Here is a 25,770-nt window from a genome sequence, read left to right as displayed (position 1 = left end):
TTATAAAAAGCACGATTGGAATTTGTAAGCAGGTCTTCTTGCTTTGTGTGGTAAATGGTGCATTCAGTTTTTATTTGGTTGCAAATATTTCTGTAGCGGTTTTTGAAGTTTGCTACATGGCCCTTTTTGTTTTTTCTCCAGAGGGATTTTTTTTTTGGATTGAAGTTTTTTTATTGATATGGGTAATTTGTTTTTTTTATTTTGGTGGTGATATAGTATAGTTTGATGATTCTATTGATTTCAAGTAGAAAAACTATGTAGTGGTCTTCGGCAGTGATACAGGTTGAGAATAGATTTTGCCAGTCAAACAGATGAGAGGTTGTTGTTTATAAGGTCATAACTGACTTTTTTGAAATTGTAGTTAGGAGTACTATTATTATGACGATTTATGTGAGGGCGTATATTGAGACAAAAGTCTATCCTGCAGTGGTTCACCAAGATTTGTGGTTCCGGTGCAGCTGACAAAATGGAGTTTAGAGTGGGTGGGTTTTTATACCTTCTGGATTCCTATGGGGGTCATGTAGGGTTATTTATTTATTTATTTATTTTGTCATAACAATATATGTAAGTATCATACAAAAAGATTATATAGTATATAAACATATATATGAGTAAATATTAGGAGGTATAAGCATATATATATATAGGAAGAAGAAAAGAAAAACAATAGGACAGGAACGGTAGGCACGTTTGTGCGCTTATGCACGCCCCTTATGGTCCTCTTAGGAATGGAGTGAGGTCAATGGTAGAAAGTTTTTGGATAAAGCTTTTAGGATTATGGGAAGAGACCACAGAGTCAGGTAAAGTACTCCAAGCACTGATGATTCTGTTACAGAAGTCATATTTTCTGCAATCTAGATTAAAGCGGTTGGCATTAAGTTTAAATCTATTGGTTGCTCTTGTATTATTGCAATTAATACAAGTTATGTAGGAGTCATAGCTGGCTCTATAGGCAAAAGAGGAAATGCAAATCCTAGGTGTCTGAGCTAATTTTGTCAACCTTTCTTTGTTGCTTATCTGAGTTTCTGTCTTGACCCAGTCTTTCTGAAAGGATTACCAAATCTGCATTTCTAAAAACTGGCCTCATTTTCTGCTTGGGGCAGGGAAATAAAAGGTGGTGTAGTTTCTGCCTCTCTTAAATATTTTTTTATTTCTCCTTATCCTGCCTTTTTAATATTTTCCAAAACATTTCATTCTTGGGGGGGTAGTTTCTATAAAATGAAAGACTTGGGGAAAACACCTTACTCTGATTCTAGTTTTCATTTAGCCTTAGCATCCCACTCTGCAATGGTAAAGGAAGGGGGAGGAGCAATGCACATGTTTACTGGAAAGTAGATCAGGCTTTCATAACAGCTTGTTAGCCTGATTTTAAAATACTAAGCAGGACAAAACTGGTAACATTTGAACGGGAAAGCCAGAAAACATTAGGTTCGGAATAAGAACTGGGGGGGAAAAAGCAGGAAAAGGAAGCAACAAATTACATTAATTCGTATTTCTGCTTAAAAAAAAAATCGCCTGGACCTCTACCATAATTTCTAGGTAACTGCGCGTCTCTGCAGTGTGCAGACAGTCACACGAATTTGTGCCAGCTGCTTTTTGATCCTAGTTTCTCAGCAAAATTCTTCCTTCGATGTTAAGGAACAGCAGGAGAAAGAATGAAGAAATGACAGTTCTGCTGCGGTTGCAAAAACGATAGAAGTACTCCTTGAATGTTTCTCGTCTGATATTCTCACAGCCTCTGTGTAAGAACTACAATTCCCAGCGGGAAGCGCAGTCTGTTTGTGACGTAATAACATGGCGCTGGCTAGGTGAGCGGCGCTTTGTTTTCGAACGCTCTTCCCTGTCTATTCTAGGTTCCCGGGTGGATTCGTCCTGCGTTTTTCACGGTCCCACAACCCACCCACCCAAGAAGCTTATCTTCTTCGCTTTACACCAATTAAGGTTCGTTGTGTTTTTTTTCCCGCCCTGCATTGCAGCAATTCCGTTTATTAGAAGTTTCGCCCGTGTGAATTCTGGTTTCGGTGTCGGAAATTGATAGGAGCAGCAGGAGCGATTACACAAGGACCATAATGGCTTTATGGAGTTATAAAGTACAAAAGAAGACTGTAGTGTGGAATTTGTCTTAGGAGACCTAAAGCACAGAGGAGAAATGCAAAATATGCAAGCCAGTTTAGTTTGGGGTTTGTATCTGCGCAGTTAAGGCAAGGCACTTAAAAAGAATTGGATTTGGGATTGGATTTCCTCTTATAACGAAGACATTTGATAGCATTTCCAAGACTACCTGAAAAATTGCCTTACCTGCTCTTTAATGACACCAGATCTCTTATTTCTCTTGGGGGGGGGGAAATAATCATTTTTAAATAATTCAGACCAGTGCTAATTCAGGATTGATTTAAAAAAAAAACCTCAAACCCTTATGCAATCTTGTAAATTGATTAGAACTTTTGTTGCTTGTCAACGGCCATCTTGTTGAGAAAATGGAGCGAGAGTGAATTATGTTATTAAAACTGCAGGATAATTTTATTTTACCCAGTTATTTATAATATATTTATTTTACACAGTTTTACGTGTGAATACTAATGCTGATTAGGTGATGTAGCTCTGACTGCCATCCTGTGGTGGATATGTATCCACCACAGGGATTATTTCTATTTTTTAAAAAACTGTTTGCTCATTTAAAGCAATATTCATAATTGGTTTGATTAAATCAAAATATATATGAAGAAAGCGATACTTTATAAGTATTATTCCTTTTCTTGTAAGGTTTAACTATTGATTTATTGGTTTATAGGTAATGATGCAAGGGAGATGTTGGTTATTGACCAGTTTTTTTTCATTAAGCTATTTTATCTAAGTACAATTTTTTTCATCTTTTTAGTAGAAAAACTGACATTTTAATAAATAAGGTATTGTTTAAAGTTCCCAAACTGTGCAGTTATCTATGGCTTTCTTAATTCTATCACTATTCAATATGGTTAATAATTGGGAAGGAAACAATCTGGTTGGAAGGCACAAGTTTGGAAAAAGCTTGAGTTAGATATTTTTAAATTGTCTAGCAAGATTGCAGTTCTGCAGATACTAGATACAGTAAGATGTTATGATTGTCACATTTAATATATAAGCAATTGACCAATATCTTTATTGCTTTCAACAGATTTCACTTTCATTATATTACCTAACAAATAATGGGAGTTCATGGGCTTTGGAAGTTACTGGAATGCTCAGGAAGACCTATAAACCCAGAAACATTGGAAGGAAAAATTCTTGCTGTTGGTATCCTTAAAAAAATGAGCTTCCTTAAGAACTTTTTAATAGATTGTATAATTAGGGACACGGTGGCTCAGTGGCTAAGATGCTGAGCTTGTCGATCGAAAGGTCGGCAGTTCAGCGGTTCGAATCCCTAGTACCACGTAACAGGATGAGCTCCTGTTACTTATCCCAGCTTCTGCTAACCTAGCAGTTTGAAAGCACGTAAAAAATGCAAGTAGAAAACCAAGGATCACCTTTGATGGGAAGGTAACAGCGTTCCGTGCGCCTTTGCCGTTTAGTCATTTCGGTTACATGACAATGGAGACGTCTTCGGACAGCGCTGGTTCTTTGGCTTTGAAACGGAGATGGGCACTGCCCCCTAGAGTCAGAAACGACTAGCACATGTGCGAGGGGAACCTTTACCTTTACCTTGTCATGTATAATCACTGATTTTCTCCAATTAATAAATGTTGAAAACCAATATTTTATTTTAACTCTTCTTATTAAATTTACCTGATATATTGGTTTTACTATCTCAGGAAAATTACCATGTCAGTTAAAATTAAGAGCAACACAGTATTTTTTTTCCTAGTTACTTGCACACAACATGATGTGTAGCAGTTATATTACTCTCATAGTGTCAGATAGCTCTACTGGCTCTTCTGAGAGATGTAGCCTCTCATATGCAGAAGTGGCAAAATAAGGAAAAACATCTCAAACCCAAGGAAACCTATAGTTAAACTTTTTGTAATAAAGTATGCTTTGTAAAATGCTGGTTATGTAAGCATGAATGACTGGTATGCTTAAACAGATCAATGTTTCTTTGTATATGCCACTTTTCTGTTGTCTTCCTTTAAATGCTTTCTTAAGATATTAGTATTTGGTTGAATCAAGCTATAAAAGGAGCAAGAGACCGTCATGGGAATTCCATCCATAATGCTCATCTCCTCATATTGTTTCGCCGACTTTGCAAACTGCTTTTCTTTCGGATCCGCCCTATTTTTGTTTTTGATGGAGAAGCTCCTCTATTGAAGAGGCAAACTTTGGTATGTAAGTCATAACTATCCCATTCTCAATTCCATTGAAATTGGAATTACTAAATTCAGTGCATGTTACTTTGAGATAAGCAAATTTAGGGAAACCAAGGATTAGAGAATTTAGCAAGTGTGGCATGCTAGAATAGAATAAATAGAATAGAATAAAGGAATAGGAGAGACTGGAATTAAAATTTTGTTTTCTTAATGATTCAGACTATTGTATTTAATCCCTCTTTACTTGCTTTTTTAGAACAGAATAGAATTTTTTTATTGGCCAAGTGTGATTGGACACACAAGGAATTTGTCTTGGTGCATATGCTCTCAGTGTACATAAAAGAAAAGATACGTTCATCAAGGTACAACATTTACAACACAATTGATGATCAATATATCAATATAAATCATAAGGATTGCCAGCAACAAGTTATAGTCATACAGTCATAAGTGGAAAGAGATTGGTGATGGGAACTATGAAACGATTAATAGTAGTGCAGATTCAGTAAATAGTCTGACAGTGTTGATGGAATTATTTGTTTAGCAGAGTGATGGCCTTCGGGAAAAAGCTGTTCTTGTGTCTAGTTGTTCTGGTGTGCAGTGCTCTATAGCGTCGTTTTGAGGGTAGGAGTTGAAACAGTTTATGTCCAGGATGCGAGGGATCTGCAAATATTTTCACGGTCCTCTTCTTGATTCGTGCAGTATACAGGTCCTCAATGGAAGGCAGGTTGGTAGCAATTATTTTTTCTGCAGTTCTAATTATCCTCTGAAGTCTGTGTTTTTCTTGTTGGGTTGCAGAACCGAACCAGACAGTTATAGAGGTGCAAATGACAGACTCAATAATTCCTCTGTAGAATTGGATCAGCAGCTCCTTGGGCAGTTTGAGCTTACTGAGTTGGCGCAGAAAGAACATTCTTTGTTGTCCTTTTTTAATGATGTTTTGATGTTAGCTGTCCATTTGAGATCTTGCGATATGATAGAACCCAGAAATTTGAAGGTTTCTACTGTTGATACTGTGTTGTCAAGTATTGTGAGAGGTGGAAGTATGGAAGGGTTTTCCTAAAGTCTACCACCATTTCTACGGTTTTGAGTGTGTTCAGTTCCAGATTGTTTTGGTTGCACCACAAGGCTAGTCGTTCGACCTCTTGTCTATATGTGGATTCGTCATTGTCTCGAATGAGACCAATCACTGTTGTGTCATCTGCGAACTTCAGTAGCTTAACAGATGGATCATTGGAGATGCAGTCATTGGTATACAGAGAGAAGAGAAGTGGAGAGGGCACACAGCCTTGGGGGCCCCTGTGCTAATTGTACAGGTATTTGATGTGATCTTGCTTAGCTTCACCTGCTGCTTCCTGTTTGTTAGGAAGCTTGTGATCCACTTACAAGTCTGTTCCGGTACCTGTAGCTGGTTTAGCTTAGTTAGAAGAATGTCTGGAATGATGGTATTGAATGCTGAACTAAAGTCTACAAAAAGGACCCTTGCATAGGTCTTTGGAGACTCAAGATGTTGTAGGATGTAGTGCAGAGCCATATTAACAGCATCATCTGTTGATCTATTTGCTCGGTATGCAAATTGCAAGGGGTCTAACAGCGGATCCGTGATGGTTTTCAGGTAGGAAAGCACTAGCCTTTCAAAGGTTTTCATGACTACAGATGTTAAAGCAACTGGTCTGTAGTCATTCAGTTCCTTGATGGTGGGCTTCTTCGGCACTGGGATGATGGTAGGGCGTTTGAAGCAAGAAGGAACATAACATATCTCTAGTGATTTATTGAAAATATGGGTGAAGATGGGGGCCAATTGGTCAGCACAGACTTTTAAGCAAGAAGGAGTTATCTTGTCTGGGCCTGGAGCTTTTCCTGGCTTTTGTCTGTGAAATAGGTCCTGCACTTCCTTTTCTGTGATCACTAGGGGTTGTGAACCCAATGAAATGGGGTCAGTTGTAGGAGGCTTGGCTGTTGTTGGTGTGTCTGAGATGGGGGTTGTGGAGATAGGTGGCTGTAGTTTTGAAAATAATGGTCTGATTTTGGAATAACTTGATTTGTATTTGCCACAACAAAACATGGGCGCTGTCAGCTTTGGAAGCCATATTAACACCGGAACCTTCCATGCTGCCATCTTCTTGCATTTGGGAAAGTAGATTTAGTAGAGATTGTGGTTAGACATAATAGCATTCTTCTTTTTGGTCAAGGTCATGGTGTTCCTGCATCTGGAGAGGAATGGTTGCAATGGTGGTTCAAATTGGGCTGGATGGTAATTGGGCCATGTGATGGATTTGGGTGCAAGGGCTGGATTTGGAGTTTTGATTTACTGAGGGAAAACCCGGAACTCTCAGATTCGGGTTTTCTCAGATGTGCCAGTATACCTTCTCTAATAAATATAAGATTTGAGATGATGCTGTCTTGGAGTCTTTGACTGGAGGTGGGTTGTTCTGGAACTCTGACACTAACCTGAATCAAAGAGTCTGAGACAAGCATCATCTCAAATCTTCCATTTGTTAGAGTATACTGGCACATCTGGGAAAACCTGAATCTGAGAACTACGAGTTTTCTCTGGAAAATCAAAACCCCAAATCCAGCCCATATTTAAAAACAATGAGTACCCAGATTAGGTGGAAACTGGAAGGACAAATTTTGTAAACAAAATTTTATAAGGACAGATTTGGTAAACAAAGCCAAAAAAGGATACTTTTAGGCAAAGAAATAAAACAACATGGCAACTTTCTGTAGAGGAGCATCTCGCATCTCTCACCAACTAGGAATCTCATCCTTTTTAAAACTGTTCCCTAAATTATTTTATCTAAAGCATAGCATTATTCCTAAGATAGCAGAAGGTCAACTTTAGGAGGAGTCCAAGAAATTATGTGGTATTCCTTTATAATTACTCATATTTTTAGTTAACATTTAGTTAGCATTTATTACCCAGGCTTCTTAGCAATTAACAAAACATGTGAGAGAGCATTAACAAAACAAAAACCTCCCTGCCAAAAACTGACCTTGGCAAGCCACTTATTTATTACATTAATATGCTGCCCATCTAGAAAGAAGAAAGAACGTTCTTAAACTAGGCTACATCAGAAGATTTAAGGTGGGGCAGAGGGAGAAAGAAGTTCTCGAAGGCTTTCTTATAGAAATCTAAGGCTTACATGGCCAGACTGTGCAAGAGGATACAGAAGAAAAGTGATCTGATACAGGGATGCATAGAAAGATCAGTAATTTCATTCTCCAGACCAGTACGGTTGTCTTCCACAGTCACAGTCAGCAATCTAAGAAATAATTTAAAACGAAAGGCTTTTTTCAATCTACTGTCTTCATTGGAATGAGAATTAAATTTAGGAAAATTACCACAGTGAATTTAGCTTCATTGGGCTTTGCTGCTTCTTCCAACAGTGATTACATTAGGATTCCAGTATGGAATAGGGTCATGCCCTCATTCAAATGAGACACCACTAATTGGGGGCTTTTCCTCTGAGCAATTTCCACTTCAGTGGGGTTATTCACTAATCCCTTCTAGTAATTACAAGATTTGTGTATCATTAAGAATCAATAGCTGAATATCCCTTTTTCCGTAGACTCTTCCCAATCCGTTTTCTTCTCTTGTGTGTTTTTAAAGTGGCAATTCCGAGGACAAGAATGGCCTTTTCTTGATCTCCAAGTTGCTGGGGCAGTCTTGCTGGCAACAAGGTGGGAGACAAATAAAGGCTTTAATAAAAGCAGTGACTACAAAGTATTTTACTCAATGCTATTGCAGGCTAAACGAAAGCAGCAAAAAGAAGCTGCAGTTACAGATTCAAAGAAAACCAAGGAGAAGCTTTTGAAAACCTTCCTGAAACGACAAGCAATCAAGGCTGCTTTAGCAGGCAAGAGGCAAGAACAACCTTATTTATAAACCTCTGTTTATAAATGCCTATGGGAATTTTCAGTTTTTAAATATTTTGGTTTCCCTAACATGAAATATCCTTGTATTCCCAGCAATGCTCAATTTCCTAGTCTTGCAGAGGTGAGAAGAGAAGAGGTGGATGACATTTATGTGCTCCCTGCTTTACAAGAAGATAAAAAAAATAGGTGAGTGAAACAAGTTTTAGATGATTATATAAACATTAAGAAGCAATAGAGTCTAAAATGCCTTTTGTTTTCTTGGGACAAATTTTGACGTTTAGCAAACTAGTTTTATATTTTTATGACCTAGCTCGGAAGAGGAAGATGAAAAAGAGTGGGAAGAAAGGATGACCCAGAAGAAAATATTGCAAGTAAGGCCCCTATGTATTTTATATTACATTGCAATTCTTTCAAAACAAATGGATAGTAATAATAATGGCGATACCAGTGGTTACTGGCATACTGGGTCACATATCAAAAGATCTTGAACAGCACTTAGAAAATCTGCATTTTGGCAAAATTTCCATCTATCATTTATAAATGGCCACACTGTTCGGATCTGCAGATATATTATGCTGATACATCCTAGATTCTTTGGAAGAACTCCGTGTGAGTGAAGGCCAACACCAGCTAAAGAACTGGCAGCTGTGACTTCACATTGTGTATACAATAATAATCAAACCTATACTAAATTGTTCCCCCCCACAAACTTCATTAACCAATTGAAATGTCAAATCCAGTCTAAGCAATTGGTTGACTGTATGACCAAACATAATAATATTAAAAATTATTGCATTTATTTGCTGCCCAGCTCCCTGTGATTCATAAGGATCAAGAGGTCCATATGCTGAACTGGAAAAAAATAGACCACTTTACATGGCACTGTATGATAGAACTTTGAATAATTTATTCCCATGGTTTATTTAATTTTGGGTTAGAACTAGGAACCATGGCTCCTCTAATACACCAGAATTTGAAGCCACAGTTTCTCTTCACTGTGGTTGTTTGCACTGTATATAGTGCTAGATCTATAAGCTTTGAATGAATTCAGTGGGATTCTATCAGATGGCTCCAAAAATTGCTTCCAAATGGTTGTTTTTAATGACAGGATATGTATTAAATATGTGGAAGAACCAACATGAGCTGTGTTTAGTTACATTTACTTTAGTTATAGTTAAAATGAATATTCAACTTACAACCATAGTTGAGTCCAAAGTTTCCATTGCTCAGCAAGACAGTAGTTAAGTGAATTTGGCCTCATTTTACAATCTTTACTGCTACAGTTGTTAAGTGATTCAGTGCAATGTAAGGTTAGTAACACGGTTGTTAAGTGAACCTGGCTTCCCCATTGATTCACTTGTCAGAAGTTCACAAAAGGTGGTCACATCACCTCGAGATGTTAAATACATGCCAGTTGCTAAGCATCTGAATTTTGATCACATGATCAAAAATGCTACAGTGGTCATAAGAGTGAAAAACATTTATAAGTCACTATTTTCAGTGCCGTTGTAACTTTGAACGGTCATTAAACAAATGGTTGTAAGTTGAGGACTACCTGTATTTTTGTCCTGAGCATACTCATTTTTGAAGCCGAGCTCTTGGCTTGCTGTGTGATTGTAAGTTAGAAGAAGATTACATATTTTAAAAGCAGCTAAAGATTTTAGCATGAGATTTTAGATTTTAGCATTTTAGCATTGGAAGCTCATTGTAGACAGAGCAGACAATACTGGTCTAGTTGAAATAGAGACTTAACCCTCTAAAAGGCAACTTCATAAGCTTGTGGTGCTGTCTGAAATTTAATAAAATTTATTTCTATTTTGGAAAGTGTCCAAAGTTCAGTTTATTGTGCTGCAGGATTCGGGCAATAGCATAAATGGAGAAGAATTTTGAGGAAAAGGGAAGTGCTTGCAATGTGTAAGTAAGGCACTTCTGCATAAACTTTCGGAGCTATAAAATACTGGATTTCTTAAAAACTAACTTTCATAATTCAATTAATAAGGATAGGATAGTGTGCCAAAAAGGGATTAAGTTGCAAATCAGGAGGAACAAGGTTTTTATGCTGACTCTAATGACTTCATTAATCATGTTTGCTGTAATTATATTATTTGTCCAATCTACTCTCATTATGGTCAACCAAGTGTTTCTAGAAAGCTCATAGAGGAAGATTTGTGAGGACAAATACGGTAGAAGCTGATTTTTCAAAGCATATTAACAGATCCTGGTGATAACAAGCCAGGTCTCTTGGCTTTTCCTCCTTAGATACAGAGGAAGACCCTATATCTCATAGATACTTTCATCTTGTGGTCTCTGCCATGGCCTCAGAGATGCCCTATAGTTTGTCTGATTTTTCCTCCTCTTATAATAATAAAAAATGCTCTTAGGGCAAATTTTGTCTCAGACTTTAATGAAAACTTAAGGGGCAGATTTGTTCTTTAATCTGAAAACACCGCAATTCAGTCTCTCCCTTCCCCCCACATACCAGAAGTACACTTCGGATTTTATTGACAAAGGCTCATACTGGATGGACTCTTTTCTAATGCTGGTCCACTAAATTCCTAATCTACATTCTGCTACTTGTTTCAGAAAACCATCTTCAATCAGTGTAAAGGAAGTTTGGTTAGTCCTTTTTATGCTCCTTGCCTAATCTATGTGCATATCTGATGCCACCCGTTTTACAAAATGTTTTTGTGCTGCTCCTTCCTCCTTTGCAAAGGAAGAATTGCTTGAAAACCCTCGTTCTGTTGATGTTGAATCAGACGATTTCTTGAGCTTGCCTCCTGAAATAAAACATGAGATCCTCACTGACATGAAGGAATTCACCAAACGAAGAAGAACATTATTTGAAGCCATGCCTGAGGTAATGGACAGGCTTTCCTTTGCCTTTTCAAGCAGAAGGGTGCCTTGTCTGGAGATGATGAATCTCTGCTAGGCAATCCCATATCTTTGTTAAGTAATAATGTTGCAAATACTTAGGTCAGTGATGGCAAACCTTTTCGGCACTGAGTGCCCAAACCAAAATGCACACATGCATGCATATGCGCGCATGCACACACATGCCAGAGTACCGGAAACCCTGGTCTTCGGGTTTCCGGCACTTCAGTGCATGTGAAGATCCAGTGGCGCGCCGGAAACCAGAAGAGCAGGTGGCAATAGCGCAAATGCCCATAGTGGGGGCTCTGTGTGCCACCTCTGGCATGTGTGCCATAGATTCACCATCACGGATTTAGGTGATAATTCTGAGTGTACAGGTCTTAACAGTATTTCAGTAGTAGAACATTCGTATTTTGACTGCTTAAATGAGGATACCTTGGGAAATAGGATATTTGTTGTTATTTATTATCTCTGGATAGTTTGAATGACAATTTACAGTAAGTGAATTTGTGCACTTAACTTCTGGGTTTGTACTTATCTATAGATTCTTGTTACATTTTTATCTTGCTGTTTTGTAAAACAATAAAAGCAGCTGACTTCGTATTTAACATTTGTTAGGAAGTAACATTTAAATATCCCAGGTATAAATAGTCAAAATACCAATTGTAAAAGTAATGGCAAAAGGAGAGTTTTGGTGTCTCCGTGGCGAATTGTTTTTCAGATAGATACAGATATAGATTTCAGATAGATAATTCAAAGTCAGTACCATGTTTTCCCGAAAATAAGACCCTGTCTTACATTTTTTTTGAACCCCGATATAAGCGCTTTGCCTTATTTTCGGGGAGGTTTTATTTTGGGTCGTGTGGAGCAAGATGGGGCTCCTCTTGCTATCTTACCTGATTTCCAGCTCTGCGTTTAAATATTTTTGGGGAGGGCTTATTATCGGGGGGATGTCTTATTTTCGGGGAAACAAGGTAGATGTGCTTTCATGTTAAATATATTCGTCCCACCATCCCTCCCTACCCAGAATATTGGTACTATTAAAAAATGAAATAAAATCCTTAGAGGAAATTTTAAACATGATGTTGCTTTTTGCCTCTAGAAATCCTTTTTGTTTCAAATCCTTTTTTGTCAATACATGTATTCTACAAATATAGGATCTAGTTCTTTCAGGCTGTCATTTAATTCCAGTATTTCTTTTAAGGAATCCAATGACTTCTCCCAGTATCAGCTCAAGGGTTTGCTTAAGAAAAGCAGCTTAAATCGACACATAGAAAAAGTGCAGAAGGAGATGAATGAACAACACTCTGGCCAAATCCAGCACCAGTATGAAGAAGATGGGGGTTTCTTGAAAGAATTGGAAACCAGGAGGGTTGTATCTGAAGATACCTCTCATTACATCCTATTAAAAGGTATAAAGGGAATGCAGAGTATTATTGAGAGTTCCATGGTAAATGATTACTATAGCTTAGTTTCAGTTAATGTTTTTTAAAAATGCATTTGAATTTTACTAAGTCTCTTTTCACATATGAATAAAATTCCTTTTTTTATGCCTTTTTTCTTTCAGGTACCCAGTCCAAAGGAACTACTTCTAGTTCTGTGACATCTGCAATCCATTCTTCTACAATGTCGAAAGATTTAAAACCTAGCAAAAATGTCAACGACATGCAAGTTAATACAGTCTCGTGTGACCTTTCAATGGAATCAACTAGTAGTACTTATGCAACACCCCCTTCTCCAAGAACGATGCTTGCTATCCAGGCTGCTATTTTGGGAAGCGGTTCAGAAGATGAGTTGGAAGATGGAAGCAAGAACCACCTTAATGTAGACAAGTGTGAGTCCACGCCCAGTGTAGACAGAGGTAACATGTCTCCACGAACTATCAAGGCTATTCAGCAGGCATTATGTGAGGAGGAGGAGGAGGAGGAGATTATCACAGCACCATTTATCAATAGGACTAATATTACTCAAGGAGAAAGAACATCCATGAAGGACCATCTTGCTAGCAGTTCAGATGACGAAGAAGCAGTTCCTGAAGATCAGAATGAAAAACAACCTTTACCAGTACAGAAATTGGAAAATAGAAATATTAAAAAAAGCCCATGCATTCCTGCTGTGCAAAAAAGACTTTTGCCTGGGGCAGAAAATGAAGAAAAAAGTGTGGAAACTGGGATTTCTCAAATAGATGCAAGCCCTGGACAATGTCAGAGTCCAAACAACAGCATAAAGCAGCCAGAAATGTCTTTGTCTCCAATTCCATCAGTTGGCTCAAGTCATTCAGGTTTTGCAGAGTTAGCCCAAACTGGAAAACTTCAGTCTTTAAAGGAATTGGCTAGCCATTCAGGAAAAAACGTATCCTGTACACAGAATGAATTTTTGTTTCCTTTCAATATCCCTCAACTTGAAGAGTGCGTGGAACATCAGTCACGGTCTGAAGAAAGTGATTCTGATGGTATGTCAGTTTTAATGTAACATTAGATTAATGGAATAATTTAAAAATTATATAAGTAGGAAAGTAAGAAATTCTATTCACTTTCCTGGCAAGTTGGCTTGTGAATGTGCATGTTCAGGTAATTCAGAGATTGTTTTTAAACTGTTTAGTTTAGGAAGGCATGCATTTTTCATTTTTGAAGTTGGCTTCTAATGCTATATTTTAATGTTGGAAGAACTAATATTTTAGTTTCATTAAAGAAAAGTAAAGCTCATTTAAAAATACAGATAGAAGGATGTGTATATATTATATCAAAAGCCAAAGTTTATTAACTAAATAGTGATAAAATACAAAGAATATTGTGGCAAGCAATGGCTAGAAGGCATCTCATGTAATACAACAAAACCGGTTATGCAGTAGTAACATGGTATGTAATATATAATATATAATGCAATATATTTATAGGTAGCTTCATTGAAGTAGAGACTGAACCAAGTGGTGAACAAGATCGAACATCTGAGACATCACTTACCTCCACTGAAGAGGAGGTTGGAGTGGTGTCTGAAGCTTCATTGGGAATGAGAGAGGGGAGTGAGGACGCTTCAGAGAATAAATCAGAAAATGGTGAAGATGCAGAACTTGCTATGGAGCAAAATGCTGGAATGGAAAGCACAGAGAAAGCTGAAATTAATGAATGGCAGAATATTAGTATGGTAATTATTTTTCAACTATCTGTATTTGAGGAATAACAAGGCAGAACTACGAGCTGTGAACCGTTTTTATTTTGGAAACTTTGTGGAGACACATGGAAATAATGAAGAATGAGATGACTTAAAACTATGTAGGGATAATTTTTTCCTGTAATTGTGAGCACTGGAAAAGGTGTGTGTGTTTATGGATTTAAAGATGAAAATCCAGATTTGTTGGTGGGAGCATACCCAGGGGTGGGATTCAGCCAGTACCCATTCTGGCGAACCAGTAGTTGTGTCCTGTGGGCCTGCCCACCCACCCCAATGCTATGCCGTCCTATTTAGCTGCATTTTTTAATCTGCGTGCAAGTGCGTGAGTATACGTAGAAGGTGCATGCATACATTTTTGGTGCTGTGGGCGAACCGGTTGTTAAATTATGTGAAGCCCACCTCTGAACACACCTAATACAATATTACCACCTATGACATATCTCTCCTAGATTTAATTTTTATGGGGTCCTTTGGTAGGAATTGAGAGAATTGGTTTCTAATTATACCTATAAGAAGCTTAAATGAAGACCGCTAACAGACCTCAGTACTTTAGATTTAACAATGTTTTGATTTCTATCTTTGCAGGAGGATTTGGACGTCTTGGAAACCAACTTATCTGTTGAACAAACAGCACTTCAAGCTCAGAAACAGCAGCAGGAACGTACGGCTGCCACGGTGACAGGACAGATGTTCTTAGAGAGTCAGGTTTGTGTTTATGATCTATTTCATTTGTTCTCAGCGGGTGATGGAGATGGCCTATTACATAGAAGAGGAAAATGAGAATATTGACTTGGCAAGACTATCTAGAGAAATCTGTATTTTAGATGAAGTGCCCGGACAATGTTGTTTGAGAAAATATTCATAGTAGTACTGTAATGTCTATGAAGATTCTTAATCATCCAGGTCATGGTTGTTCCAAAGGCGCCTTTCCTGTTCAGAACTGAACTGAAAGGACCACTTTGGTGGGAAAATGACAGAGACACGAAGGGAGCCTCCTCAGTCATCGCCTGGGCACAGTTGATGTCACTGGCTAATCCTTTCAACCTGAAGTTTCCTTGGTAGGTGTTTCCAATACAAACAGCAGTAGTGCTTCAGAAGCTTCTTGGATGAGAAGCAAAATATTTTCAAAGAAAAAACAACAACCACCTTGGGACATAGTAGCATTCGTAGCATTGTTTTCTCCATGTCCAGTTTTCCCTTTTAAGATACTTGGATCTTTAAAATGTAAAAGGATCTCTATGTTACAAAAAATTCCATTGAATTCCATTAAGTTTTTAAGACAATGTTTCATGTGCAGTAAATTATGTTTAATGTTAAGATGTATATAATAGTGAAAATACTCCTTTAATTATAAACTCAGTAGGTTGTATTATTTTTAAGCATTGTTTATTGCTTTAATTGATAATATCTAGATGCTTTAGGAAGAAATGATTAAACTTAATTCACTTGAAGTAGTCGGAATTTGTGTCCAATTCATTTTGAAAATTGTATTCAGTAGTAGCAGGATCAGAGAATCAAGAAGTCAATCTCTAATTCTATAAATTATATATAGTTTTCAATCTAGAGATCAATTCCATTCCTCATATTGAACAATTAATTTTTCTGTTTAAAAAAACAAATAGAGAAAACTCAAAAAGTGGAAGTTTAGCCATCTTTCTCACATTTCCAGATTTTTCAAATAAACATGAAACGGCAATTTGAAATAATTGATGCTATATTTTAATATTGGGGAAGAATAGTATATCCTTATCTGATAGAAAATCCAGTGTTGACACAGTTAAAATGAGAATTGGGAAATATTTGAATTCTTAATGACGTGAGTTGTCATCAAAGAAATCCACCAATATTTCAAATTTAAATGTGTTTTGCTTATATGATATAGCTTATCATTCTTTGTGTTAAAGAAAATAAAACATGATGATGGAATTGAGAATTTTAGAAATAAAAATAGGCATATATCATGATTCTATCGTGGTACTAATGAAAGATGCTGACTTTAGTGTCATTTGTAGGGAGTCACAGTTATTTATTTTGAGGGTGGGGCATATCTTTGAGTCACTCCTGGCAACTGCATGGACATTTCTGCATTTCTCTGCACAAGATTTCAGAAGTAGTTTGCCATTACTTCTTTCCTAGGCCTGAAAAAGAGTGACTGGCCCAAGATCACCCAGCTGGTTGTATGCTTAAGGCAGGACTAGAATTCACAGTCTCCTGGTTTCTAATTTGATGCCTTAATCACTACACAAAACTTGCTTTTTATTTTTTACTTGGTGCCAAATTTAGCAATAATTACTCCTAGGTATTTAAATTCATCAGGAATGCTGCAAATTTAATAGTTTTTGAAATTGTTCCTGTAACTTATAACCAGTATTAATTAACATAGTGTATATAGAAGGCTGAATAAAATACATTTCAAATTGCAGCTAGCTTATGCTTCTGTTAGGTTTTTAACAAAAACAAGTATATTTTCTGTCAATTATATTCTATTATTAGACCCTAAACCTTTGTTTTTTCTTTTTTTCTATGCTAGAAATCTTAAAATAAGATAAAACAAAATAAAAGAATGGGAATCTTTATTGCTCTTAGTATCTGAAAAAAATTGCATCTGATCCATTTACACGAATTATTGCTCGTACTGGTAAATGTATCTGACTAAAAATAATGCCCAAATCTTGCTTCGAAGAACAGTTTTAAAGATGTATCTTCTACAAGTCCATTCATCACCAGGAAATTAGCACGTGTGATGGATGAACTGACCCTTAGCAGATTTCACCACCAACTAATTTTGGAACTGTGTTTCCTGCTTGTTCACAGGAACTTCTGCGCCTCTTTGGCATTCCATACATCGAAGCTCCGATGGAAGCAGAAGCTCAATGTGCTGTCTTGGATCTTACTGATCAAACTTCTGGGACAATCACAGATGACAGTGATATTTGGTTGTTTGGAGGACGTCATGTGTACAAAAACTTCTTCAATCAAAGCAAGTACGTCGAATATTACCAGTTCGTGGACTTCCAAAATCAGCTAGGTAATTCATTATATGAAACCTTGAATCTTGGCTTCTTTTATCTTTTTCCAAAGATATGACTTAATTTCAGTTGTAAACTTGTGCACTACTACTCCCTTCTGAAGTAAACAACTTTAAACAAAGGGTAGACAATGAGGAAGAAATTGAAAGTCAAAGGAATTGAATCGTGAGATTAGGAAAAAGAAGAGGCTAAATCTAGTTTATGCCAAACTAATAATTATTCCTCTCCATGCCATGGAGGTATTGCTTTCATTTTATCTATACACTTTGTCATACATTCCCTTTTATTCTTTAGATTATTATTTCTCTCTGTTTGATTATCTTATCAGCCCCATCTCAACACAACGTTTTTAGTTTACCCCTCCCTCTTGACTTATTAATGCTTCCTCCATATACTTCTTTGTGATTTGGCCTTTATTCACCTGTATGATCAAACAGCTTCAACATACGTGATCTCTCAGTTTTATATTCAGTCTTCAGGATCGGCATCGTTTATTCTTACAGAATAACTTCTCTTCTTGGTGTACCCTAAATATTTCTAAAGTATGCTATTCCTGCTTTATTTAATTTACTTTTATGTTTCTTCCAAATTAAAACTTTTTAATTAGTTTTTTATTAGTTATACCCCCTCTTTTTCCCTTCCTTTCTTCTTACTTTTCCATGATTTTTTTTTGTATTTTATACTTCGATAAACTAATTTACTTTTATGTTTCTGCCGACATTCCCAATGCTAATTTCCATGTAACAAAATGGATATATGTATGTCCCGCTTCCCAAATTCTCATTGAGTGGGTGTGCTACAGATTTCCCTTTTTAAACATTATGGTTTATGGTACATGTACCTTTTAAACATTGTCCCATAATTATGGGACCTAGGACATGTGCATAGGATTTGTAGTTGCTCTGGAACAAACTCTCTCTCCAATATATAACAGGCCCCAACTCTGCTTCCTGTAAGTGGCTATAATACTCTCCCCCCACCCCCAAGGTATTGAGGTCCCGTTGAGCAAAGTCCTCTTTTAGTTGACTAGTTATCCCCGTTGGTCATCATTTTATATTTTCTACATTGGGTTGTTCTTTTTAACATTGTATAGTTAGCTTTCTTGGTCTATTGTTTGTTTTTGTTGTACTTTGCCTTGAGTTACCTTGTTTGAATCCCTGAAAGAAAGAAATACTTTTTTTCCCTGCTACCTGATAAGAAACTTGCCCACGATCACTTCCTTTTTTCTCCTCAGGCTTGGATCGAAACAAGTTGATTAATCTGGCCTATCTCCTGGGCAGCGACTACACTGAGGGCATCCCTAATGTTGGCTATGTAACTGCAATGGAGATTTTGAATGAGTTCCCTGGACGTGGACTGGAGCCTCTCTTGAAACTCCTGTACGCAATTTTCATTATGGGGCTTTCATTTTTTTTCATTTCCAAAGCCTAAATCAAATCATTTTTTAAAATATGCCTCTTTTTCTCTCTCTCTTCTTTTTTAGGGAATGGTGGACTGAGGCTCAAAAGAATAAGAAAATACGTCCCAATCCATATGATACTAAAGTGAAGAAAAAACTGCGGCACGTAGAAATTGCTCCTGGTTTCCCAAATCTTTCTGTGGCAGAAGCTTATTTGCACCCTGTGGTGGATGAGTCAAAGGCATCCTTTGCTTGGGGAAGACCTGATGTGGAACAAATTAGAGAATATCCTTTCCACCATTTGTTCCCTTAACAAACTGTTTTTTTTAAAAAAAATATTCTAGTGCAAACGTTTGCGTAGATCAGGGGTATCAAACTCAATTTCATTGCGGGCCACATCAGGGTTGTATTTGAACTCGGGGTGTGTGTGGCCGGGATAAGCATGGCTGCGGTGGGTGTGACCAGCTTGACATCACTCGTGTCGGGGAAGCCTGTGGTGACCTGGAGTTTCAGCTGTGATGGCCACCTGCAACCCTCTGCCAGTGAAAACAGAGCTTGGAAGGGCCCTGCAGGCCAGATCTAAGCACCACATGGGCCGGATCTGGCCTGCAGGCTTTAAGTTTGACACCATAGATGAACTGTGTTTCAGTATGGTGGTTTCTTATTTCCTTCTTTGAGTGGAAGAATCCTAGATTCTGTAGCTAGTAAATTATCTGGCTAGAGCAAATTTAATTTTTCTGAATACTAATTAGTAGCACCTCCTTATATATTACTTGTTATTTGTTTGGTTGATGCAGAGTCTCTGCCCTAATATAAATAAAATTAAGAAGCCCAGCTTATTAAATCCCATATTTGGTTTTTATTGGTTTTTTAAAAAGTGATCATTGTTTACTTACCTGGTGCAGTTGTCTCAGTACAAAATAGTTTGGGAATACAGTTTCTGCATGTGAAAAGTAATGTAAGTTCAAAATTAGCAAAAGGGCTTCAAAATGTCTAATTCAGACACATCTTTAGAAATCTTTTGGGAATGCTTGCTTGTTACTGGTCCTTAACTGTTTGCATATTTTGCCAAAGTCATTTTGGATGGACTAAGTTAAAAACTGATGAAGTTCTCTTTCCTGTTCTCAAACAACTGAATATTCAACAGGTAAATCTTTTCTTTGACAGTGGTCTTGTTGGATTTGAAGTGTCCAGGTCACGCTTGCCGTAAACTTACAAAGCTATCTATGTACATGTAATAATGAATGCAGCATATATTTCTCCCTTCCAAATATATTTATTTATTTATTTATTTATTATTTATTAATTAAATTTTTATACCGCCCTTCTCCCGAAGGACTCAGGGCGGTGTACAGTCTTATTTAAAACACATAAAAACACAAAAATCCCAGGTTTAAAATACATTTAAAACGAAATATTTAACAGGCCAAATTTACTAAAACGGTCAAACCCGATATAAACCCTTAAAATTTAAAATTATAAATAGATTAATACATTAAAATTAAATTAAAGTTAAGTTAAAATTAAATTAAAATACTTAGGCTAGTCCCGCCCGATTAAATAATAGAGTCTTCAGTTCCCGTTTGAAGGTTCGGAGGTCAGGAAGTTGACGCAGCCCTGGAGGTAACTCATTCCATAGGGTCGGTGCTGCCACAGAGAAGGCTCTCCCCCTGGGGGCCACCAGCCGACACTGTTTGGCTGATGGCACCTGGAGCAGGCCCACTCTGTGGGAGCGCACAGGTCGTTGGGAGGCTATCAGTGGCAGAAGTCGGTCTCGTAAACAGCCCGGTCCTAAGCCATGGAATTGATATACAATTGATATTTAAGTTATCATATTATATCAGTTGTGGGAACTGAAACATCTCTGAAAATAAATTTTTAAAAAGATGATTAATTAGCATTTGGTATAAAAATTGGTTTGGCCAGATGAAAATATAATAAGTAAGCTATGTGTTTCACTATTTCAGAACTATTATTTTATATACAGTCTGAAAAGAGCAGTACTGAATCTTAATACTGAATAGACAAACGTTATATCTAGACCACTTGTTTTCACAGGTCAGTGTCCTGGAATGAAGCAGGCTATTTTCCCCAGAATATTCCTGTTTGTTCAGAGATTGAAAGCAACTATAGGGAATGGCGGAGTCACTGTTTGAATGCACAGTGTTTATAATCCCAGCATTTAGAATTGATTAGATGAAGGGTTCATTGTCAAAAGAGTAGGCTTCAGTCATGTGGTAGCTGATTAGAAATGGCAAAAAAGATTCTAGATGAAGGGAGTCTGATTTTTTATATCCCAGACTTGGTTAGGGTCAAATCTAGCCAAATATAGAGGTAGAAAAAGCACAAAAATATAACAGTCCTGACAATTGTATAAATTGTTGGTTGTTGCTATTTAGTAATCTGCATGTTTTTTTCTAATACCCTGTCTCCCCAAAAATAAGACTTCCCCTGATAATAAGCCCAATTGGACTTTTGAGCGCATGCGTTAAAATAAGCCTCCCCCAAAAAATAAGCCCTCCCTGAAGATATTTAAACGCAGAGCTGGAAATCAGGTAAGACGACAAGAGGAATCCCATCTTGCTCCACGGGCCCCAACATAATAAGACCTCCCCAAAAATAAGGCCAAGCACTTATTTCGGGGTTCAAAAAAAATATAAGAAAGGGTCTTATTTTTGGGAAAACATGGTAATTTATAATTTTTCCACATAAACTTGTGACAGGAAGCATAAAGTAAACATGCAGCCATCAAGAGTTAATATTTTAATGACATAATAGCAATACAAACAACAGCAGATTGTACAAAATAATTGCTTCTTAAAAGTTGTCTAAATAAACAGGTTGCTATCCACCTATAAAAACAGTCTGGTATCAAGCCCTGGGAAAGCTTTTAAAAAGTTGTGCAGATACCTCTAAGAGCAACCGCCCGTTGTAGCCTGTACTGGAGCCAAAACATCTACAGGACATGAATATGTTATTTATTTCAATGGAATCTTCCTGTACCAAAAATGGAACCTAAATGGGGCTACTAAGAGTCTAGGATGGGATATTAGAACATTGGAGCAACCCTAATGGAAGCCGAATATAGACTTGGGGTAAATTGGTCTGCTTGACCTCCATAAAACATCTTGAGATGGTAGAGAATATCTGGCAATCCAAGTGTTGTGGGATTTCATTTCCCAGCATTCCTCACTGTTGTCAGTGCTAGATGAGCCTGCTGAGAACTCTAGTTTAGCGTAAACTGGAGGGCTAGATATTCCCTACTCTACCTTAAATGTATCAGGACTAGGAACAAGCAGATGGAGCTCTGAACAAATATTCTCTTGTCAAGGATGTGAATTTTGTTGCATGTTTTCTCCGCTGCAGATAATATCCTCCATAACCCTTACAGAATCTTACAGAGGTACTTTTCTTTCTTTTGTAGACTCAGCTGCGTATTGACTCTTTCTTCAGACTGGCACAACATGAAAAACAAGCCATCAAGAGTCAGAGGCTTCGCCGAGCTGTGACCTGCATGAGGAGAAAAGAGAAGGAGGAAGACGACAGTGAAGTCCAGGAGGCAACTGCTCTCCTAGAAAAAGAATTGAAACAGAAGAAAGGGCAGGCACTCAACAAAGGAAGGGCTGGATGCCAGAAACGAGGAAGCAAACGGAAAAAATGTCCGCCGCCTGAGCAACAGAGCGTTCTGAGTGGTGGCTTCATAGGAGAGGTTCTGCTCTCGGAGGCATCCAGCGAGTCTTCAGCCAGTGATTTGGAGAATGAAGCTTCCAGAAAGCACAGTAAAGGGGAGAATGCAAAGATGCTCGAAACGAACATGGCAAGTCACAAGACTAGCCTAAAAGTTGCATCTGCACAAAGTGAAGCAAGGAGTAGCAGCTCCAGTGCAGAGGAAGAAATGCAGATGGTGACAGCCAGGCCAGTATTTGAGGGCAAAAAAGCACGAGGCAAGACTTTAAGGAGAAAGCGGAAGAAATAATGCTAGCTGAAAACATATATGAGGCTTTAAAAATTATCTCAATCTCGGCGACTTGAAGATATATGAGCTTCAAGGCTGGCTGGGGAGTTCTGGGACTTGAAGTCCACGCATCTTCAAGCTGTTAAGATTAAGATACATTGCATTATTGTACAAATATTTGCTTCGCTAGAAAGATACTATTTTCCACTTTCTTTATCAATCTCCATCTCCTATTTAATTTTGAATACATTGAGACTGTTCACATACTTAATAATGGCATGGTATGAATTTAAAAAAACTTTTAAAATAGGAAACATCTCCTCAAGAAAGCCTCTGCTAAGGTTTGTCAGTTTTGAGAATTATCTGAAGCTGATTTGTGACCTGTATGATTTTCAGAATGAAAATGAATTCAATATATGGTGCTTCTCATCTGACATTAAGCTTCACACTTCACAAAAACAAAAAACACATGTGGCCTGTGGTTCAGAGCTTTTGTAGTTCATTAGTAGGAAATAAGTGGGACAGCCTAATTTCCTTCGTATCTTGCCATGCCACTTTTATTAAACATCAGTTTGTGCATTTTGCAGTGCAGAGAAACTTCAATGGAGAGAGTTGATCATTTTGGATATTAAACAAATGAAATGGAAATGAGATATCAAACAAGGGATGTAAGTAAATTGAAGAAAAAGCAAAGATTAGACTCAAAGTTTAGATGAGATTTAAAATTCATTTTCTGTGTAGTTAAATTATGAAATCTGCTGTGTCAGTCTGGTTCATCTTCCTTCAGATGCCTAATATAAAGAAAATTCCGCACACATTATTTGTAGACAAAAATGTGCAAACTATACAAACTCCTGTTTTCATTTCTTGTTTTGTACATTTTGTATATTTGTTGAATTAACTGAATTCCTCATATTAACTGAATTTCAGTTTTCTGTCCAAACACACTTACATTCATCTAACAACACACAAGAAGCAGATGAAATACAAAACTAAACTTTAACCACTAAGAAGATGGTTGTTATAGGATGCAACAGAATAATAGACATTTTGGAATTAAACTGTCAAACCAAAAACAAAAAATTATATGTTGATTATGTTGAATTTATAATTATTTATCCAAAGGATTCTTAATAAAGCTTAATAGAATATATACAGCAGTATGATTCATTATCAGTCTATTGGATTAATAAATACAAGATCCAAATATGGATATGAAACTTATTTCAGGCAGAAAATCTATTTCCTGAAACAAGGAGCTTTAACATCATTGCTAAAAAGATCATTTATCTGCGGATTTATTTAACAAAAAATAAAGATTTATTTAAGAACAATTGCTCAGACTTGGAGAAATATAATGCTAAACATTACAAGTTAGGAAAGGCAGAAACTCTCTTTGATAGGAAAAATTGTGGGGGTAAAAATGCAAATCTTAACTTTTTGATCTAAAAGATCCCAATAAAAATGGATGAAAATGCACTAAATGACTGGTAGTAAAAAACAAAAAGGTATACATGACTTAAGAAACTACCCAAAATAAAATTTAAAAACAAAATATAAAACTTGAAAGAATAAATAGACTAGTAGCAGCAAATTGTAAGTTAGTTGTATTACCAGGCTAGTGGTATCTCTTAGATAACATTAGATTATATTATGGCTAGATTGCTTGTGAGGAAGGAGTAGGGATTTTAAAAGGGTTGCACAAATATGCCTGACAGAAGCAGAAAAAAATAATAATTTTAAAATATGAGACAAATGGAAACATAATCAGTTCTATCTGTAATCTCTTCTGCTTGAGCTAAGAGTTGGGCTAAAAGATCCCTCAAGGTCAAATCCATCTCTGTTATTCTGTTATCTATTGCCCCTTGCCTTGGTAACAAATATTTTTATGGAGAATATACAAAGAAATATCCGTGAAGGGATAATCATATAATTGCAATTTTATTACTAAAGCAATCTTTAATTGTGTTCCCTTATGAATGGCCAGAATCATTTGATTGGCTTTAATATCTACAGATAAGTAGCACCTTCCCGCCCACTAGTGTTCAAAAAGAATTATGAAAACAAGATAAAATGCTTAGAGATCTAAGTTTCAAAATGTATTACATTTAATTAAGATCATTTATTAGAGCTTAACTATAAATTGCAGGGAAGTTTGATTCACAAAATGAACAAGTTAAAGAGTGATTAAATGAATGCAGAATTTAAAGAGAACAATCAATATGCAGCAATAAGAATATCAATGGAATAAAAATATTGAGTCAATACTATCCTCAGAGAAAATTGGTATCAGATTTTTTTCCTTCCATTCAATCATATCTGATTCTCAGAGACACTTCTCGGAAAGGCTTTTTAGAAGTGATTTGCCAGTGCCTTTCTAGGGTTCAGAGAAAGTGACTTGCCTGAGGACACCCAGTTGGCTTCATGCCAAAGTAGGGCTAGAATTCACAGTCTCCCTGTTTCTACTCTGATGCCTTAGCCACTACAATTTGGTTCTCATCAGTTGTTTTACTGGTGGTGTATTACTCTAATGTTGATTATTAGAATAGACAATTTGTTCTTAAAATATTCCTGGAAATGTGCTAGTGATATTGGATCATTTTTCCTTTGTGATGTTATGTCATGTAAGGTCCAACAGTTGTGGAAAATGATTTATAATAGAATGAAATAAATGTTCCACTCCAGCCTGTCAGATTTTTGTTAATATTGCTAAACTTTATATTCTCATAGGGTATACTGATTTGGGTTTGTACGTGTAACAACTGCAAGAATTTTGTATCCTTCTGTATGACTTCAACTGAAAATACAATTTCTTCCATAGAAGATTGAGAAAGCAAATTGTAGGAGTATATTCTACTATCTTAAGTTAACCCTGTCAGCCTATTGTAACAAAAAAACAAAACAAAATCCAGCTTGGTAGGTCTTTATCAGACAAAGAAATTTTATTAAAAACAAACATTTGTGAGCTATAGCTCATTATATTCATTAAATGGCTAAACTGATGGTTGAATTGGGATGAAGTAATGTCAATATTAATTTTATGTATAAACAATAAATCTGATACAGAATTTACCACAATGTAGAAACTACGTATGTTTAAATTATAATTCTTACAAATAGGTTCAGATCACATCCAAAGTTTAGGTTTTCTTTTACATAATATTATAATCGTATGGTGATCTAAAT

At 36.7% G+C, this 25,770-nt stretch overlaps 1 protein-coding gene across 3 annotated transcripts; it reads left to right on the top strand.

Moving 5' to 3' along the window:
- The first annotated feature begins 1,789 nt into the window (after window positions 1-1,789).
- On the top strand, window positions 1,790-25,540 carry ERCC5 (ERCC excision repair 5, endonuclease). Of its 3 annotated transcripts, none has more exons than XM_058185562.1 (16): window positions 1,790-1,808; window positions 3,155-3,273; window positions 4,120-4,295; window positions 8,032-8,147; window positions 8,253-8,345; window positions 8,470-8,530; window positions 10,873-11,016; window positions 12,235-12,442; window positions 12,598-13,482; window positions 13,927-14,174; window positions 14,787-14,906; window positions 17,016-17,229; window positions 18,465-18,609; window positions 18,714-18,916; window positions 19,694-19,776; window positions 22,054-25,540. In XM_058185562.1, exons 2-16 carry the CDS (start codon window positions 3,186-3,188, stop codon window positions 22,603-22,605), a joined length of 3,336 nt encoding a protein of 1,111 aa, XP_058041545.1. In that variant the 5' UTR covers window positions 1,790-1,808; window positions 3,155-3,185; the 3' UTR covers window positions 22,606-25,540. The 3 variants fall into 3 exon arrangements, with proteins under 3 accessions (XP_058041545.1, XP_058041544.1, XP_058041546.1); XM_058185561.1 differs by lacking the exon at window positions 1,790-1,808 and adding an exon at window positions 1,817-1,941; XM_058185563.1 differs by lacking the exons at window positions 1,790-1,808; window positions 3,155-3,273; window positions 4,120-4,295; window positions 8,032-8,147; window positions 8,253-8,345 and having other exon boundaries at window positions 10,877-11,016.
- The last annotated feature ends 230 nt before the right edge of the window (window positions 25,541-25,770 follow it).

The sequence above is a fragment of the Ahaetulla prasina genome, chromosome 5 (assembly GCF_028640845.1).
Source record: "Ahaetulla prasina isolate Xishuangbanna chromosome 5, ASM2864084v1, whole genome shotgun sequence".
NCBI lineage: Eukaryota > Metazoa > Chordata > Lepidosauria > Squamata > Colubridae > Ahaetulla > Ahaetulla prasina.
This window is presented reverse-complemented; position numbering and strand designations above follow the sequence as displayed.